The 20543-nt window shown below is 37.6% G+C and overlaps 2 protein-coding genes across 2 annotated transcripts; both read left to right on the forward strand.

Annotated features, from left to right (window-relative positions):
* Nucleotides 1–2264: 2264 nt before the first annotated feature.
* LOC140794872 (probable hexosyltransferase MUCI70) lies at nucleotides 2265–11862 on the forward strand. Its single transcript, XM_073147175.1, has 10 exons — nucleotides 2265–2623; nucleotides 5735–5891; nucleotides 8824–8887; nucleotides 8980–9190; nucleotides 9307–9416; nucleotides 9513–9712; nucleotides 10133–10236; nucleotides 10845–11032; nucleotides 11110–11309; nucleotides 11437–11862. Exons 1-10 carry the CDS (start codon nucleotides 2265–2267, stop codon nucleotides 11620–11622), a joined length of 1779 nt encoding a protein of 592 aa, XP_073003276.1. The 3' UTR covers nucleotides 11623–11862.
* Nucleotides 11863–17496: 5634 nt separating this feature from the next.
* LOC140795995 (dehydration-responsive element-binding protein 3-like) lies at nucleotides 17497–18508 on the forward strand. The gene has a single exon (XM_073148835.1). The coding sequence runs from the start codon at nucleotides 17776–17778 to the stop codon at nucleotides 18415–18417; it is 642 nt and encodes a 213-aa protein (XP_073004936.1). The 5' UTR covers nucleotides 17497–17775; the 3' UTR covers nucleotides 18418–18508.
* The last annotated feature ends 2035 nt before the right edge of the window (nucleotides 18509–20543 follow it).

The following is a 20543-nucleotide window of genomic DNA, read 5'->3' on the forward strand; positions in this document are numbered from 1 at the left end:
CATGCATATATATAAATTGTACTGAGACCGGTGCCACTGCATTCATGAGCATAAATATTGGTAGGGGAGGACAGTAGGGAGTTGGGTGTGACATTTATTTCATCTCCTTCACATTATAGTGATGATCTGCTGGCCTTTGCATTCAAGAGATAATATGGCAATGCACATTTTGATCTCATCTCCATATATCCACTTCTCCGGATGTACATATCACCATCATAGCCATTATATATATATATATATATATATATATGATGCATAAGTCTTAATAATAACATTCAACATCTAATATAATTATTCAACTACTCATGATACCTGGGAAGGCATGCATTACCAAAGGGAGAACCCCTGAAGATCTACTTGATTAATTCTTGATGCCGACTCGAGTGATTCAAGAAGTAGCTCTCATATTAATTATCAGCCCATATTAAGTATCCATTAACTTAAGAGTACTAGCAATTCATTTGTTCGAAAATTATAGGATTTCTCAAGTTAATGGTTGAAATATTAAAGTGCCCTTTTCACATAGAATAGCTTATCTAATTGTCTCATGTAAACATCCACCAAGCCATGTTGGTAGTTGGTACTACTCATGACATTAAGATCACGGAACCTCCCCATGTGTAGTTCACATGGCCAATGCCAATGTTACTAGCTGGATATATACAGATAACCAACATCGGAAGAGACGACAAGGTGGAATGAGAAAAATGAGTCAAGTCTCGTAAAAAAAATAATCATGGAAATTGACATGCAATAACTTATTGGAATAGATTATTTCTAACAATATTCTGCGCACAGGTAGAGAGGAATTCGCAGTCAGTAAGAATGCCAGAAAAATTCGTCGCAAGCTCTGGCAATGCTCAGAAAAACAGTTTAGGCTGCTAGTGCTAATGGCCACCACCACTGCTGTCAGTTCTACAACACACGTACACACCAATTGTAGAGCCAGAGCTGCATCAACTTCAAGATTCTTCTAAAAGTTCTTCTCAATTATTGCAAGACCAATGCCATCTCTTCTCTTCGTTCCTCTTTTCGTGCTCATTCTCTTGAACAGTAACTAGTAACTACTAGTCTACTGCCATTTTTTCCCCTACCAAGCTCTCTTAAATGAAATGGAGACAGAGAAGTAGTTGGGCATTGAGATGTGCAAGACGACCAGACAGAGGACAGCTAGCTACGGTTTTGCTTGCTAATATGCCCAACTCTAACAAGTTGGAGATGAGGCATTACATTTAAACAGCATTTACTACCTGCCAGGCCAACTAGCTAGTAGACCCTTGCTGGTCCTATAGAGGATCTGTTACAAAGTGATGACCATATATTTTGCTCGGTTATATACTTAACAATTAAAGACCTCGCAATGTAAAAATAATTCAACAAACATTGGTGTAAAGGAAATGGAGCTAATTGGTATCCATTTTTGGGTCTCCTGGTCCAGTAAAGGGGTTAATTGGCCAGAAGAGCACACAAGCAGGTTTAATTGTTGGGGTCCCCTACTGCATTCAATTAGATACCTTACAGACCACTAGGATAGAATCTTCGACGTTAAAATAACTTGAGGTCCCTCATGAGGTCCACTGTAAACGTACGTTAAGGTTAATTCCCTGCAGGAAAAAGTTATAGAGAGACGGTAAAGGAGACATTAATGGGGAGCCCTAGGATTACTGGATCATTTGAGTCCTAGGGGTGAAAACGGATAGGATATGAATCGGATAATGGCAAATCATATCTGGATCCGATCGAATAGTGGATACGGGTGCTTGATAAAACTTGCATGCTTACCGTATTTGCTAAATATGAATACGAATACGGATCCATAATATTATTTTATATAGATAAACGAATATAGAATTGGGGCTAATCATGAGCTGCCAAGTACGCTGATCGACTGCAACAAAACATTTCTCCAGAGAAATCCACTCCCTAACAATAGGAAGTGGATGCGATGCCATCAAGATCTCTGTCTAAAACTCAGAGTCAACCGCCATAACGGTATTAACGGCATAAACTGCCTCCACCCGAGGACGTGAGATACCCCGCCCCAACCGCTCCTCAAACAAAACCCCTACCATCCATCTCCTCTCCAAAAACCAACAAACAAATCCCAACTCCAACCCTTGTCCTTTTCCCTCTCCTTAATTCTTCTCTTCCTCCATCTCCCTCAACAGGAAGAGAAATCGATTAAGGAGCCATTCATAACCCCCAACAACATATTACAAACCTAGCTACCCCATTAATCCTAATCTTTCCACACCACCTGCATGGCTCGCCAATCCACCGTCCTCCTCCTCCTCCTCTTCTTCATCGCCTTCTTCGCCGCCTCGTCGGTCACCGCCGACCTGCACTGGGGCCTAACGAGCTTCGACATTCATGAGGCCGCCTCGCCCGTCTGCAACGGGCTCTCAGGCGAATGCGCCGCTGATGATTTAGACGAAGCTAACATTTTGCCGGAGGTCACACGCCGCGGCCTCTCGTCCCGGACGAGGTTCATAAGCTACGACGCGCTCAAGAGGGACCGCGTGCCGTGCGGCCGCCGCGGTACCTCGTACTACAACTGCAACAACAGGCGGCGCATCAACCCGTACCGCCGCGGCTGCAGCGCCATCACCAGGTGCGCCAGGTACCTCAATTAGCATGCCTGCATGCATGCACGCATGCATGGAATTGCGAAAGAGAGAGCGAGAGAGCGAGAAGAGCGAGAGAAGAGAGTTATGTATTCAATTGCTTAGTATTATACCGCCGCTGCTGGATTAAATTCTTATTTGTGCTATTTAGTGTGAAATTTATATATTATACTATTGACACTGTAATAAAAAGAGCCATAGTTGGTTCTGTGCGTGTTCTAACTTGTATGGTACGTGTGGTAATTGGAAATTAATTAATTCGTATTTGAAGAGGTCCTTTTTTTGTATATACTGTTGCTGATTTCAATGAGCACGTAGGATTGGACTATCATTGATTTCGATAATTGATCGTCTGAGCTTGTTTCGTATTTTTATTTTGATTACCAATCTATTTTGTTAGTAAATTCAGGCCTAATTAATATAGTATGAGAGAAAGTGATAAAAGATGTACATCTAACAAGCCTAATTAATATAGTATCAAGGTAATACAAGAAACTGTAGATTGATTGGTTCTAAACCTGTTACATGGGTAACAACTAACAAACCCAATAGTTAGTTGGTTGATTGGTTATAAGCTTATCTTTTTTTAGCTTAATAGTTTTGAAAAAAAGACTTGGTCAACTTGATAACAAAGAATAACAATATATTGGAGAATTTGGAAAGTACAAGAATGGCTATATTTTGGCTATGTCAGTATCTCTATATAGAATATTATTATTAGAGACTACTTATTATTAGTATTATTATTTTTGTAAACTAATTTTTGCACATTAATGGCTTTTCTATTAACAATAATACCCTTAGAAAGAAACCTAACACCGTGGTAATAGAAAGAAACCTAACATCATGGTTATACCACTTATAATTAAATTAACAAGAGAAACATATTGTGAACATAATTTAATTATGGATTAAAGCAAAAAAAAATTTTAATTATTCAAGAGCTTGAAGGCTAGGTATGTGCTAGACAAAAGGTCAATCTTTTCTCAATACGAAGCTTAGTCAATAAATATAATTATCCAATCTAGGTTCTAAGTCACTTTACAACCAAGCTATTACTTTTGGTTGTCTATCCTCCAAGTCAATATATTGCTAAGCTATTAAACTGAGTCATGTCACTTGAGCCGCGAAGCCAAATCACCAATAATCAAACATTTGATCATAATAGATTGCTTGGGAGGTGAACTTAAACTTGCAAGTAAGTATCCTCTCAACTTTCTAAAGTTGAGTAGTATTGAAGCAAAGAAATCGACCAAAAGGACCTTTGACGAGCATCTCTTTGTGAGCTAGCAGATGGCCTGCAATCTGCATGAAACTCCTGGTTCAGTAGTTGGTTAGTTTGCAGTTGGCAACTCCCAAACAAAACAGCAGTTATATTGTAAAAAGAAATAGTGAAAGTTTAACTTATTTGTCAACCAATGATACATGTTCCTCTGTATATAGTTTCAAAATTCAATAGACTTGGAAATAAACTTCCTCCATAATAAAAAATCACAACTAGACCTGAGCATTTGTTGGGCCAGGGTCGGCCCTATGCCCGACCCAATCTACTACCGTGAAAAATCTTGCAAGCAAAGCATGTCGTTGGGACTTCAAATTATGAGTTATAACTCATAAATATTATTTAATATTAAATATTTCGAGCCGAGCTTAGTAGGCCTAATGGAGTTTTACTCAAGCCCATGCCCACCCTAAATAAAGATTGGGTATTATATTTAAAGCCTGACCTGACCTATTTTAAATAAAAATTGTTGACCTAACCACGAGCCGGAATTGAACGAGTTGTGCTACTCATGCTCGGCTATAGCAGTAAGTTTACAGGCTAATTATTATATTATTTATTTCTGATATATAGATTAAATAATTAAGTTATCCCTCCTGAAAAAAGAAAGAAAGTAATAACCAGTTCAAATAATACTCGTATAATATATTAATTTAAATGTTTATTTGAATCTATAACCTTTGTTATGGACTGATAGAATTAACCTAACTATATTACATTGATCGACATAACTGCACCGCACCCACTAAGGGGTTGACCAGCAGGCAGCAGCTCTTCGTCTATATATCAGAAAGAAATTAATATTAAGAAATTAAGCTATCAGAACCCATTTTAAGTAAATTAAAACTTAGAAATTTTATCTAAAACACCGTGCATTCTTTTGCTTTTATTAATATTCACGAACTATATAGGCATTTATTATTTGACCTCTAGATTTTTATTTTTATTGTCTCAAACATAATTAACCATAACATCAGTTAATAGAATAAGAAATATTCTCTTAAAAATAATAATAATAATTTAAATACCATTTATTTGACATTAAAGTATGGTTTCTTTTATTTTTATTTTAAACTTACAAAAACGTAGCATCATTTTGAATCAATTTATTCAACTCATGGCAACTATCCATTAAGAAAACACCATGACGTTAATTTTTTTGAGGTATAAAAAAAATATTTGGGTTGAATAATCAATATTCATATGGTAGGGTGTGAATATGCTTATAGTATCTTTGATAAATTCCCCTACAATTTATACACTTGGCAATTTTCTTTTACATCTACTCAGCTCCGGCATCTCTTTCTAGGGTTCTTGATGTATATTACTTCCTTAGTACCTTTACATGTGATCCAGTGGAATGAAATAGGTTCTTGGCTTGCTTCTTACTACTGGAATCCCTTGCTACTTACTTTTAAGCCTTGACAGGCTTGAGATCTTTATAAGCACAAGATCTAATGCTTATATTAGTCCTCAGAATGTGCCTAATTTTCTATGCTCTAATTTGCCATAAGCCATAATAAGATTCTATATCTACTTCCTACAGAAGCAATTAATGGGGGATTAATTTCTTATTTTTGTGGCTTAAAACAGATGAATATATACTCGTGAAATTACTGAAGGTTATTATGGATTTTGTGGTACAATATCCAAAAGCCATGCCTTCTCCTAGTTTCCAGGGCCCCAATCCCGGTGATTAATTAAAGGTACGGTTATTATCCTAAGTTTACAGCAGCCAAATCCGTTTGCTAAGTTAAAGAATTAAGGTACGTGGCAACTTGTAATTGGCTACTAAATCGCATTAGGTAGTTGACATGTTTAACAGCCACATAAGTCCTAGAGCCGACCACGTAGTCTCCCCTCAACCTCAAGATTCGTGCAGATTCGTCGATTCCTCGCGAATCCCGTCGCAAAATATTAACAGCGTTGGTGTCACGGTGAAGCAACCCTTGAAGTATCCCTTTCTCAAATCATTCTATCATTCAGCGACTTCTCACCAACTTGTAAATAGAATCAATTGTGTTAATTATTCTACAAACGTGCCCTTGGTTACTGGAGTCATATACCATTTTATTATATGTAATGTAACCTCATACGGTAACAAGGTCAACTACTTCAGGTAAGATGTTTCACGTTGAAGTGATTGGGTTTGTGTGAACAAAGTCTAACACATATATACAGGCTGTCTAATGGGCATAGAGATCCAAATGTGCATGAAGCTAAGCTCATGGAAGTGATCAACTAACTTCTCCTAGTTTCCACCAATGATCATGTGGCTCTCTCTTAATTGACCCACAACCCTAGAGAGATCAAAGCTGGCATTCCAATTAATTGGACATCGACGTACTTGTTACTATCCTTCTCCAAGCCCTCTATTTGTATGTGAAGCACTCCTAACAGTGCTACTAGAGAGAAGACGGGAGAGAGAGAGAGAGAGAGAGGACGGCAATGACAATGGCAATGACAATGACAATGGCAAACACCGGCGCCGCCCGCTCTTCGATAATACTGTTGATTGTCGTAGTCCTCTCGACTGCGAAGTGCGCGAATAATGTGGCGGCCGGAGTCGAGGAGGGCCGGTTGCTTGCGGCCTCTGCGAAGAAGGGTGACCACTGTGATCCAAGTGCTGGAAGCGATGCTTGCTCCGGTGACGGGGCGCAGGTGATGGAATGCTGCAGGAGGCGATGCACCGACGTGCTCACCAGCCGCAGCAACTGCGGCGCGTGCGGGAAGAGGTGCGGGTTCGGGCAACTCTGCTGCAGTGGGAACTGCACGACGGTGGCTTACGACGTGAACAACTGCGGCCGGTGTGGGGTGGTTTGCGCGGGCGGAGTGCGGTGCGAGTATGGGATCTGTGGGTATGCTTGATAGATTATATAAATATAATTAGCAGATCATGATCATGAATAGATCTTGATTTATGCGATGAATTAATGATATATATATATATATATATATATATATATATATATATATATATTTATTTATATGTATTTCATGTAACATGTATCGATCATACTATCATGCATGCATGTATTTACCACTTGTAAAAGATCAACATCGCAGAGCCTTCCTTGCACCGTATTGCTAAGAATGAAGACGACGAAAGAAACTCGACAATGACGCATGCGGCATGAGACCCCATATGCATGGACTCTTTATTGCATGCTATACAACACTCAAAAGAGTGAAAAAGACATATCACTGTTTACATGCATAAATTCTACACACCCCCCTCCCCCCCTGACCATCCTCAAATCATACGTAGAAAAACAATGTGTATATATATAATTCAATCAGAGGGAATATATAGAAGTTCTGAAAATTATGCGAAGCTTTGAATTTAGGGATTAGAAACCGACTCGAGGGAACAAAAAGTTTACATGCCACTAGTTGCAGTAGTGGCTTATTGGCAGAAACCTCCTCAATTATCTAAAAAGATTTATTTTTTTTTCGCAATCATTCAAATTAACAAGTTTGTTTGCTTCCAATATACCTAATAAAAATCGAGTAATGTGAATGACCAATTTAATTTACAGAAAATATATTTGATTATAGTTGATCGTCCAATCCTTGTCACGTCGGGTTCGAGCATTATCCCAGTCGAGTCCAAGCATTTACGAAAGAATTCATATATATATATATATATATATATATATATATAATTTCAAAATAAATAATAACACTTTTAAAGAATATATATTAAAGTATTTAAAGATACTTTAGATTGTGGCAAATACGTAAAAATTCCAAAGTTCAAATGGGGGTCAACGATCCCGATTCGAATGATTCCCACCAGTTGACGCACCCCGCACTTAAAACCTCGTTAGAATTCCTCAACTCGCCCTCTTATACCCGCCTTGGGCGACTCGATCGAGGAGAGATATGAGATATCGACGCCGTCGACGCTGGAGAAACGATGACTGTCCCCTCCGGAAGAACCAAACCGGTCCGACGCAGCGGCGCGGCGGGGCTCTTCGTCGTAGTGGTAAAAGATAGGGCCCGCTGCTTCCGGTGGCTGACCCTGAGGGCTCTCCTGTGTTTGCTTTTGGTCGCGACCTTCGTGCCTTTCTTCTATGCGTTCTTCTACTATTCTCAAGGTTCGTTCTTGCCGCGTTCTTCTTCGTCTCGCATGAGGTTTCTTCGTTGTTTTGGGTGCATGTTGGGGTTTTGTCTTGTTTGACGATGTATTTGGTCATGAGTTGAGAAACAGAGCATTATATTGTGGTTTTGCCCTTCCCCTCATTTATTCCATCTCGATAAATTTCTTTCTTCCGTTGTTTTGACTGCAAATCGTACTCTGGAATCTTGTTTGTTTATCAAACTTGGTCAACTTTTTGGGATTCGAAGCACCTAGGTTAGGTATATTCTTTTGGGATTTTGTTGCCTATATTGAGGTATTTGATCTTCGCGCCATCATTCCCGTCTCCGTATTATTCGTTCCTCCATCATTATAATGTGTTTGGTTAAGTTAAATGGGCATAATGTCTTGTTCTTTGAGGAAAAGCTATCATCTGGAATCTTGTTTGTTGCAATAGGTTAACTAAAAGCAGGTAACTTTAATCTCGGATGTGGTTCATCTCTGCTCTTAATAGTGTTAACATTACTGGTTTTAGATTGACTGATGGTATGAGGCTGCTTGTTAGTACTTGTATGTTTGCATTACAATGTAATGCACAAACTGTAATGCTCGAGTTCTTTTATTATCATCTACTATTGGCTATTCAGCAGTCACTGCAAGAAGTTATTTAAATCAGTCACTTGATGAATAGAAGGCAAATTATATGACAGAAGCCTTTTCTCATTTCTGCAGCAAGTGAACTTGTGATAACTAGACCTTCTATGTTTGAACAACGTTTATCAAGCAGGGAAGATAAGGTCCATGCTCTGACATTGAGGAACATATCAACGCCACATCCCTGTGAAGGTTTTGTACTTCCTCCCCCACCAGCTGATAAGAAGCGCACTGGGCCACGTCGTAAGTTTAAATGATTGTAATGCGGTATTCGGTTTTCTTTATACGGATGTTTTGATTTTTTTTTTTCTTTTCTGCTTGTCTCCCTCTTTTAGCATGTCCAGTGTGTTATCTTCCTGTGGAGCAGGCAATGGCAAGCATGCCAACTTCACCATCACTATCGCCTGTACTCAAGAGATTAAATTATGCTACTGAAGATAATTTGGTTCAAAACAAATCAGGAGGCTCCGCATTTGGTGGATATCCATCTTTGCAGCAGAGGAATGAGTACTTTGATATAAAGGAAGCAATGACTGTGCACTGTGGGTATGTTCATCCAAATTTGTTTCGACAACATATCTGACCTGATTTATATCATCATCAGGCTGTGCCTTAGTTTTTCATTTTAAAATAGTGTGATGAGATCATTTTTTGTTTATCAGGTTTGTTAAAGGAGAGATACCTGGTCATAATACTGGCTTTGATTTTGACAATGTGGATCGTCATGAGATGGAGCAGTGTCATGGTGTAGTTGTTGCTTCAGCTATATTTGGTACATATCATGTTGCATCTTTGTTTTCCTTGATTTCTCTATACATCATCCAGCTATTTTTATCACTCCTCACTATCATGTTAACATGGTGACTAGGAAATTATGATACAATTAAGCAACCCAAAAATATCAGCGAAGCTACAAAGAGACGTGCTTGTTTTTTTATGTTTGTGGATGAAGAGACTGAAGCAAGTATTAAGAACACCACCACATTGGATAACAGAAGAAAAGTTGGATTATGGAGAGTGGTTGTTATTCAAAATTTGCCATATGCTGATCCAAGGAGAACCGGGAAGGTACCCTTTTCTCATGGAAATGTCTTGTGCCATTATTAATTCAAAGTCTCTCTGCATTAATCATAAGATTGTTCTATTAGTGTAATGCATTGATTACATATCTATTATGCATCTTAATAACTAGTATGCAACTATGTGCTTTAACAGTGTAAGATTCTTTCGTTTTCCTGTCAGGATCAAAACCTCTTTTCTTTTAAAGGTTTAATGCTTTCATTGATTTGTATAGAACATTTTACTCCCAAGGCTGGATATTTCGTCACAACTTTTAAGTACTTTATACTTCTGAAACTCTTTTATCATTCATGGTATTGCTTTATGAAATTTTTCCACAATTCATATGTCCAACGCATCAACTTCTGCACTTCTTGCAAGTTTATAGATGGTCACTAGAAGATTTACTGTATTTTTTAACTCTACCAGGTACCCAAGCTTCTAAACCATCGATTTTTCCCTAATGCACAATACTCAATATGGATTGATGGAAAGCTTGAACTTGTTGAAGATCCCTATCGGTTATTAGAGAGGTACACTTCAAGCCCATCTATATCTTATGTACTGCACTTGCATCATTTACTGATATGTATACTTCACTAGGGGCCATTTATTTCCGATTTATCATTACTTTTCATAGTCTCTTACCATGAAATATTTATTTACAAGAGTGTTAGACTAGCTATCCTGTTAACAATGTTGAAGATGGACCATATGGGGTTCCTACTTCGCCCGCCACTGCTGTCCCATTCTTTAGTGAGCTGGAACGCAGCCATCTTATCCACTGAAAACGCGTCAAGCTATCGCTTCGGGTTGAAGCACTAAAAGAAAGCTAACATTGTTGAATATAGATATATGTTGGTGTAGATGTCAATGTTATTTAATCAATATCCTATACTTACTAACATGTTCCTTTTTTTTCTTTAATGTTCTGCTCCTAATGCTTGAAACCATACAACTCCCTGAAACCTCTATATTGCTAGAGTATTCATAGCAATTTCAAAGACACATAAAGATATTGAGCATAAAACTAACACTTGCAGTGTTTTGTCATATGTTCTCTGGAAATGCCAAGCAGTTTTATTATTGTTATGCCGTATTATTTAAGTTATCATCCTGCATAATGAGACTTCTTTTTCAGATTCTTGTGGCGGGTGAACAAAACTTTTGCCATCTCCAAGCACTACAGCCGGCCTGATGTGTTTCTTGAAGGAGAGGCTAATATAAAAGCTAAGAAGTATGATAACACCTCTATCTATAACCAACTGGAGTTTTATAAGAGTGAGGGCTTGACTCCCTATTCACAAGCTAAGCTTCCTATAGAAAGTGGTACTGTATCTTGCCCTGAGACATGTTTATTTGCATATGTAGTTGATACCTATGCTTATACATCCTGAAACATGCAGATGTACCTGAAGGCTGTGTTATTATCAGAGCACTCACTCCAATTACCAACCTCTTCACCTGCCTCTGGTTCAATGAAGTTGATCGTTTCACTCCAAGAGATCAACTGAGTTTCGCCACCGTAAGGAACAAAATAATGGCTAGAGTAGACTGGAGTCCACATATGTTTCAGGACTGCGAAAGGCGTAACTTTGTTAATCAGGTACATACTATCACTTTGTTATTCCATTTGTAATGCATCTGGAAGTTAACTCTGGTCCTTTGGACTCTTTTAACATTGGCTTCATTTTAGTACCTTGTCTATTTTATAATCAATTGTCATCATGTAGGCTTATCACACAGACGTGATGAAGGAGATGGCACTTCCTCTTCCACCTCCTCCACCTCCACCCGTAGTGACTAGTAAATTACCTCGGAAAACTCTACGACAAAAGTCTCTGCTGTCCGAAGGGAAGAAGCTGCCCGCTAGGCCAGACAGACACAGGAAAGCTGGACCAAGAGGCGGCAAAATTTAGACATTCTAATAGCAGGCAAATCAATTGATTTTTTGGTAGTCAGTTACTCAGTATAGTTTTTCATACTTAGAGGCGCACTCACCATACAAGTCCAGAGGAAAATTGGGAATTCCGTTTTCTTTTTTCTTTGGAAAGACCGCTAGTGCAAGAATTACAGACTTGAAATTGTAAGCCTACCAACAATTCTTTCATATTTTAGTTTCCATTCTCAAATAAGGATGGGAAAGAATAAGAATGCAAGCATCCAATCATTGAAGATATATCGTCTGATTCTTCTTATCCATAAGCTTTTCCTTTTGCATTATGCAATAGCTTTGGAATGCAAATGTGTCTTAAATGGGCCTCGGACGTGTTTATTGTTGTCATAGTAGAATTGTGTTTTGTAATAAGCTTTTATCGTAAGCTGGGGCCTGGAGGTGGGCATATGTTTTACTTTCTTGCCTTCTTGATTGGCTTTTGTACAAACAAATGACAAGACCATTATAGGTACTCATTTAAGTTGGCAATGGACCCACAACAATAATATCTTCTTTTATCAAAATTGATTCCTAAATAACAAGCCATCCAATTATTGTCCTCGAACTAAAGCGATGGATCAGTCCACAAGCTTTTCTACTGCCACAATTTCCTATAGCAACCTCCAAGGAAAAAAAAGGAAAAAATCTATCAATCTAAAAGTGGATCTTCCATGGCTAAATGCAAAGATCACTAACTTTTGGATTACCGAGTAAACTTGCCAATCATTTTTTTATTAACCACAAAATAGCTAGCTCTTTTAATATATATAATTGAATCAGCCCTTCTAAGAAATGAGTTACATCATACTCTTATATCCATCAATCTCAGTATTCATGAGTAATATTGAATTCATGACCTTCATCATAAATTAATAAGAATAGACTACTAATTATTTATTTATATTTTTTTATTATAGTTTGAAAATTAGATATAAAATAGACAAAGAGTCAACTATCCCTAGATACAACTAATATACTAAACAGTCTAATTTAAACTTTAAGCTGTATGCACTGCTGAGCAATTGTTTCAAACCAAATACCGACATTGCTCAAAATTGTCGAGTTACTTTTCTAAAGCACTACATCGGCGAACCATTAACTAAGCTGTTGAGCTAAATCACTAAACTACTTAATAATTTTTTCTGTAATAATTATTTAGGGTTAGAATCTATCTTACAATCTTTTTAGTCATAGGAGATAACTATCAACTTTATAAGAGTTGTTTGTAAATAATTTATTTACATAGTCCAACACAAGCATAACTACAGTATTCAGCAGCAGAAGATTATCTGCAGCACTGACTGCAGGAACTTCCTGTAGGTGGGTTATTAGTGAGTATTTTTGAAACATCCTACTTCTTATTAGTAGCATTTAAATGGATGCATAAGAGACTCAAAACTTTTCTTTGAACTGGTGGATGATTTTGGTACATTGGAGCTTGAAAGCTGCAAAATACTCTTCAGAATTCATTTGGGAGTTTTTGACCAAACTAGCCTTCCCAAACATGTTTTACGTATTTAATACACTTCAAAATTAAAAGGAGAACTAGTCAACTAGATGTGTTTTTCTCAGTCAGTAAAAATTGGGATGAAATAGAAGTCATTAAAAGTTACTTATATATGAATTTTAAAAATGATTAAAAAAATTACTATAGTTTGAGGATTTAAATTTCTATATAAGTCATTTTTGAATTCAACAATTTAAATTTGGAGTCACTAGATTGAAAAGTGAGCATTACTTATATAATAATTTCTTTCCACAGACTAAATAATTTTCTCCAAAATTTTTAAATTTATATATAAGTTGCTAATTCAGCAACTTATATTTAAAAATTAAGCCTCAGTCAATATTTTTATAATTCACCTGGTCTCTGTATTTTATTTTTTTTAAAAAAGTATGGCAAACTTAAAATAATCAAGAGAACTTCGTTTGGCTGAGTTTAATGTGTACATAGTTGTCCTTATACACTATTTTTGTACTTTTTCTAATACTATATGTGTACTTGGATGATAGAAATCTCTATCCAAATTCCCATGCGAGGCGAGGCCTAGCGTATCTACCTAAGCCTAAAATAAGGAAATACTTGGGATACCTTCTACAGTCGATACATACAATATTTAGGTGACTCAAAAATATTTTTTAACATGTCTCCTTACATATGGCCTCAAAGAAGGGTTTTTAATATTAAGAAAAAAGTTAAGTCCTTAGATAACGAACTAATTGTGTGTATCACGCGCTTAACAAATAAACCTATTTCATATTACGATTTTCTAATAGTCATAATTTTATCCTTACCACATAAAAAAAAATCTCACACAACTACAGCATTCAGAGGCAACCTATATTTCTTAATAAAAGAACCGTGAAGGTATTGAACCTAAAAGCTCTCAGCTCATCCATCAACCCCACCTACCAATTGCTCATCTACTTAGATTATGAGTATGGAGAACAGCTAGCATCTCCCTCTGTCCTTCCTTGTTAACTGCACAAGGAGGAAGGGCAGAAACTAGAAGTGAGTGCTTGTTTTTATTTTCATTTTTTAAAAGAAACTTCCAACTCAAGTAGACCTATGGCTTAAGGTCTTACCCTAGTTGACAAGTTACTTAGCTACCAACTTGGATTCTCCATAGGTATATGTAACTTCTTACAATTTTAGAAATTATGAGTTAGATTTGAAATGTTATCTGTAAGAGAGTCAGCCGCCCAAGAAGGTTGGTCGATGCCGTTGATTATGTGGACTAGCAATAGAGGATCAAACTCGTAGTCAGAGCTTCAGCAGAGTGAGTGCTTGTTCACAATTCATAAACATGAAGACGTACAACGCAAACAGTCTGTGTACATTAAATATGTTCATCATAATCCCTGCCAGCCATTGTGATGCTGATTACCATATAAGAAACATTCTCGACTATAGCAAGCAACAAAGGAAAGAAGATATATATATATATATATATGAAATAATTTTGTACGAGCATCCAAGGACGGAAATCCGCTCTTGATTAAAATCTTTTCAAAGTAAAGAAGGAAATGCCTGCCAACAATAATCAAGAAGAGGATCCCTTCACACATATCAATATCCGATTCCTCTGTAGAAAATAATTTCATATAATGTGGAAATAGTTTTATATAGAATGTTATATATATAAATAGGCATGAATAATGTAAACATTTATCGGCTGTAACCACAATTGAACTCTTTTCTCTTGAAATTTTTCAGTCCCAGACAAATTGTCGTTGATTTGACATCTGACAAGTTTCTGTTGTCATTTAAGTTCTCCCAACAAAGTATCCTAAAAAAAGACCGTATGTAATTCAAGATATTTTGTTGAATGGTTGTGATCCGTACGCCAAACTGGCATTCAACGTTTAACAGGAGGTCCAATAATGTCAAGGATTCACCTATATATATATATATATATATATATATAGCAATTCTATTGCTACTATTTATTTTGCTGCTGCAATATAAAGCAAGGAATATTTTATAGTCGGCAACATCAATCAGTGGTCCCAACTTTACTGTATGACATAAAAATTTCTATTTATGAAAAGATTTTGTTTTTAATCTAGGAAAATTTACAAATAACATGTCGCCCTCTGTGTTTATTGTCCGTTTACACTCCTCTTTTCTTTTGTTACGATTATGGGCTGTAAGCTAATTGCTGGTGTTAGGACAATTAAGTCCAATTTTCAAGAAACGAACTACTTTTAAAACAGTGGTCAGTTTTACTCTCTTCCTTTTAAGACATTCATTCTTCTACTCTTATTACTTTGAAAATACTCGGAGTTAAATGTTTACTTAAAAGTGTAAAAGGAGAGTTCTACCCAGTAGTTGCACTTATATATTGAAGACGACAAACTATTTTATCTTAGCATATAATTAGCTCACGGATTATACATATAAACTTTAATGATGTAGAAGGAGAACTTATGTTTCTTTTATTCTTATTCAGACTTTAATCTATATATGTTTTAAGATAGAGCCAGCGAGATTATGTGAGAATTAATTCTAGGATTTGAATTCCAACAGCAGCATCAGTATAACTAACCGGATATTATTAAATTCTCACTTCCTGAGGATATATATATATATATATATATATTATTCACTATTATCTAGGCAGAGCAGACTAACAAGACAAAATCTTACTATTATATGAAGAGAAAAAAAAAGAGGGAACTTTAATGTGTAAGTTAAATTTAACTTGGCTAGGTGACAGATATGTTCAGAAATGTCCATGAGCATGAGGAAGAGCTAGCTCCAGTTTCAACCACATGGGTCATGCATGACCTCTAATGAGCTTCTTGTGATCGGTACACTGCTGTGGATTTGGCCCTTCTCATTCATGAGTACCCCCATTCGTGGATCCATTCACTGGCGGAGTGTACTGCCTTTCTTTTGGAGGGGGCTGTTGTGAATTCAGATGTTGAGCAGTTGGGTCACGGAAAAAGCTTCTGTCTTGTCTTCATCTTCCCCCAAAAGGCTTCTAAAGTTCGGCAGATATAAAGCACTCACAGCAAGGAGATGAAGCCAATTAAATAGCAGTGCGATTTATTTAAAATGTAACTACTAAGAAACCTAGTAGATCTATCAGAGCTGCTACAGAAGTGTTTTTCCTCACTGGTTTAGGTATAGTTAGGGTATGGCGTTTAGAGCTGAACACGTGGAGGAGATCGACACTCTCCCATTAATGTCTATAACCCAACGGATGCATGTACATCGATCTTACACTTCACTCGTGTAATTTTCTACGTAATATTTCTAGCATACTTACTGTTAAGGAGATTTTATTATGTAAAGGTTCTTGCTTTTCTAGACATGCCCAGAGTTACCAAATAATCTTCACTCGTTTTCCTTAGGTCCCCCGTGGGAGACAAATCGATCATCATTCAAGATAGATGATGACTGAGGATGACAACTGTACCCTCTGAGTATACTCACATTAACAAAATGGTTGGATCCAGTGACAACGGTAATCCATGATAAAGATATATATAGCACTAACTCATGGAAATCTGTATGCCTCTCAAGCACTGTAGTAATTCTCCAATCCAGGCTGACTAATTATAGCACCAAGGGGTGTGGAAATGAGTAATTAATGGATGCAAGGGTGTGCATCATGACGTGCAGTGAGTCAGAAGGAAGCCCACATGAAGTGTTTCCCCTCCAAACACAATATTTGGTTAGTTGCCATAATTTTTGGTAGGATTTTTGCATTTTTAGTTTCTAGAGACATTTGGTATAAAAAAAAGAAGAAGTATAATGCTGTCTTTCTTTGAAAGATGATCTTTCTTATAACCCAATCAGAGATGATCTCTCGTTAAGATATATCTAAGTGATTTTGTGGCTTGCAAATTCATCGTGATTTTCATTTTCCGTTGCTCGATCCTATTATTTTTAAACTAAAACACTTTGCTTTCTTTTTGAGTTTTTTGAATAGGGAGAGAAAGATGCGCTTTCTCTAGCAGAGATAGATATACATAAGAGAAGAGACCAAGAGGGAGGAATCTTGTGGTGATGCATGCAAAGAAAAGAGACTCTGACCCAGGGGTTCCCCCACACTGGTTTGTTTAATTGGGTAATCGATCTCGTGGGCTCTACTTCGATATGGATGGAAGGGGAGAGTGAGAAATTTAAGGACGAGGGATGATAAGAGAGAGAGAGAGAGAGAGAGAGAGAGAGAGAGAGAGAGAGAGAGAGAGAGGGGTTGGGGGAGTTTCCAAAAAGAAAGAAAAGAAATTGGGGGAGAGAGAGAGAGAGAGAGGAAAAGGGGGGTATTAGACGTAGTACATGAGTTGAGAGCCCTACTAATAGTATCATAAAAATGAGAGAAAAAAAAATGGTGGGTCCCCTGCCATTGTTTGCAGCATTCCACCCTCTACTAAAACCCCCACCTTCCTATATCTCTCTCTCCCACTCCTTCTCCCTCCTTCCCTACTCATTGGCTCTTAGCTTCTGCTTCCTCGAGTCCTTCCTTTCTTTTCCTCTCTTATCCTTCCTCATTTCCCCCCTCGTACCTTCACACCTCATCATTGTACTCTCATCATTAACCATTCCACTTTTTCTCGCTTCAAATTGCACAAAGTTAGCATCTTTTGCTAGCCCATTGGAAAGTCCGCATTAATTCTGACCCTAATGGGCGATTCGTCGAACATCTTGGAGGCGGAAACCAGCGCCAATTCGACGCCTTCCCATTCCGCCTCGTCTTCCCCAAGCTCCTCTGTCCCGGGGGCAGCAGGATTGTCGAAAGGCGGCAGTCCGACGAAGCGGGCGAGGGATTGCAGCAACAACAAGCACCCGGTCTACCGTGGGGTTCGGATGCGGAGCTGGGGGAAGTGGGTCTCCGAGATCCGCGAGCCGCGGAAGAAGTCGCGGATCTGGCTCGGGACCTTCCCCAACCCAGAAATGGCAGCGCGGGCGCACGACGCCGCCGCCATCAGCATCAAGGGTGCCGGCGCTGTCCTCAACTTCCCTGAGCTTGCCGCCTCCCTCCCCCGCCCGGCCTCCCTCTCCCCGCGAGACGTCCAGGCCGCCGCCGCGAAGGCTGCGGCAATGGACCTCGGCTCTCCACCGCACCCGTCGCCACCGGAATCGGCGGCGGACGAGCTAGCTGAGATCGTGGAGCTGCCGCGGCTGGAGGAGGATTGGGGCTTCTTCGACTCGGGCGAGTTCGTGTTCAACGACTCGGTGGAGTCGTGGGGCTTCGAAACGGATCAAGTCTGGGAATGGTCGGACGGATGCGTTCCGACCTTGTTCGAAGCTCTGTTATGGAACTAACGAATCGTGTGAGGAGTACACGGCCTTCTCGGTCGCCCCTTTTAATTTTTCTCATTAGGGGCTCAGTTTTTTTTTTTTTTTTTTTTTTAATCTCTCATCCTGTGTGTTTTCTCCATGGTGTTCTTTTTTTCCTTTCCTTCTCCGCGATCGCTTTTCCAGTTTGAATACTTGGGATTGTATAGAGTTCATGGAAAAGATATTGGGAGAAAGAAAACAATGGTATATATGGAAGTGTGGTTTGGAATATTAATTAGTGAGTAAAAAACCTATAATAACTCTTTCTGCTTTTCTTCGTTTATCTCTACCGGTAATTAATTCTCCTGTTGGCCTTTTTCAATTTGGTTACATATCCTTCTCTATCATATTCATAATCATAATCACAATCACAATCATAATCATAATCATAATCATAATCTCTCTCTCTCTCTCTCTCTATATATATATATATATAAGAATACTTTCATGATTTAAAAGTCCGAGCAATATAAAAATACTCTACAAGTTATGGTGATTGTTGTTCAATTATGGTTTGACATGCAACACAATTTTAATATGAGGCAAAAATATTTACATACATGTAATTGATGGTGATCGTGAATGAAAATGGAACCCGTAACTCAACACGCAATTGACTTAATTGCACATCAAAATGCTAAAATAACAGTAGATATTCAACATATCTTAAGGTGCAAATAAATCATTTTTCTTTACCAATTATTTATATCTTAAGTACATCTATTGACCCAAATGCTTGGAATATATCAATACATAAAACGTACGTTGCGTCTAAATCAACAGTATAAACTATAAGTCTAATGTGTGCTAATCTTCATTATGTAAACACTAAGCATCATTTTCATTATGTACCAATTTTTGCAATATATATGGTTTTAGGGGCAAAATAGGAAGAGCAAAAATACTCGGTGTATGTTTCTGCCCTACCAAAGAATGTTCCTAATAAATTGATGGATTAATATGACCAAAATGTCCTTACATAGTGTTCCAAAATGTACCTTTAGCGGCCTTCGAAGTACCGAAATGTCCTCGGATTAGGATTCAACCGTTTGAGACAATGAGGGGTATCTTGGTAATCAACCTCCAATCCAAGAAATCTCGCGCACGGCGTATCATCTCACGAGTCGTAGCGGCGGAAAACGATGGAGGAGGAATATCTCGCCTCCCCGGAACTTTCCATTTTAAACAAAAAGAAATATAAAATATAAAATAGAAATTAATTATTCTAAAAGATAAGAAATTTTTTGTCTCCTTCTTCCCGTGGGAGATTTCTAAAGGGATGGAAAGAGCACCACCACCAACTTAAATTATGGAGGGATTTCTAAATGTTTATATATAATCCAAAAAAAAGAGAGCATATATATATATATATATATATATATATATATATATATATATATATATAAAAAGAGGGTCAATAACAACTGCCTCCATTGTTAATCCCCCAATTGGGAACGCGCATTAGTGCTTGATTAAGATAATCAGGGCTTAAAGAGAGCTCTTTAGTAATCATTTTGCTGCATGGTATTGTTAATAATTTGGACGGCTTACCTTAGCTTAGCTTAGCTTAGATTAGCGCAATAATAAATGGATGAGCATGTGAGCAAGTAATGACATCATTTGATTTTGTAGGAAGATTCTTTTGTTTGTTTGTTAATTTTAAAATGTATCTTTATAATTAGATTACTAGTCAAATACAGGATACAGTAGTAAAATGTGACCTAAATTTTGAGATCATGTTGTCAGAAATGTGCCCAAGAAGGTCTATATTTTGAGTATTTTTGGAATGGAAGTTATAGCAACAGATAACCACTTCATGCACCTTAGATTGATCAGTGACAAGGAGGGGTGAAAAGAATCTAAGTGAAAGTAAACTGTTTTTTTTTAACCATTTCTTTTTACCCAGAATAATATCTGAATAAGACAAGGAGTTCAGTTCAATATTTATTAAGAAAAACAGGAAAAGAAAAGTGAAGGTTTGATATAGATTTTTATGACCTCAAACTAATTAATTAAGTTTTTAGGTTAGATATATTATGAGTTCAAAACAATATATAATTGTGTCACACTCCTCCACTCTCACAGAAGATTTTCATACTCATTTCAACTTT

This window comes from Typha latifolia, chromosome 1 (genome assembly GCF_019914945.1).
Source record: "Typha latifolia isolate L0001 chromosome 1, TyphaL0001v2, whole genome shotgun sequence".
In the NCBI taxonomy this organism is placed as follows: domain Eukaryota; kingdom Viridiplantae; phylum Streptophyta; class Magnoliopsida; order Poales; family Typhaceae; genus Typha; species Typha latifolia.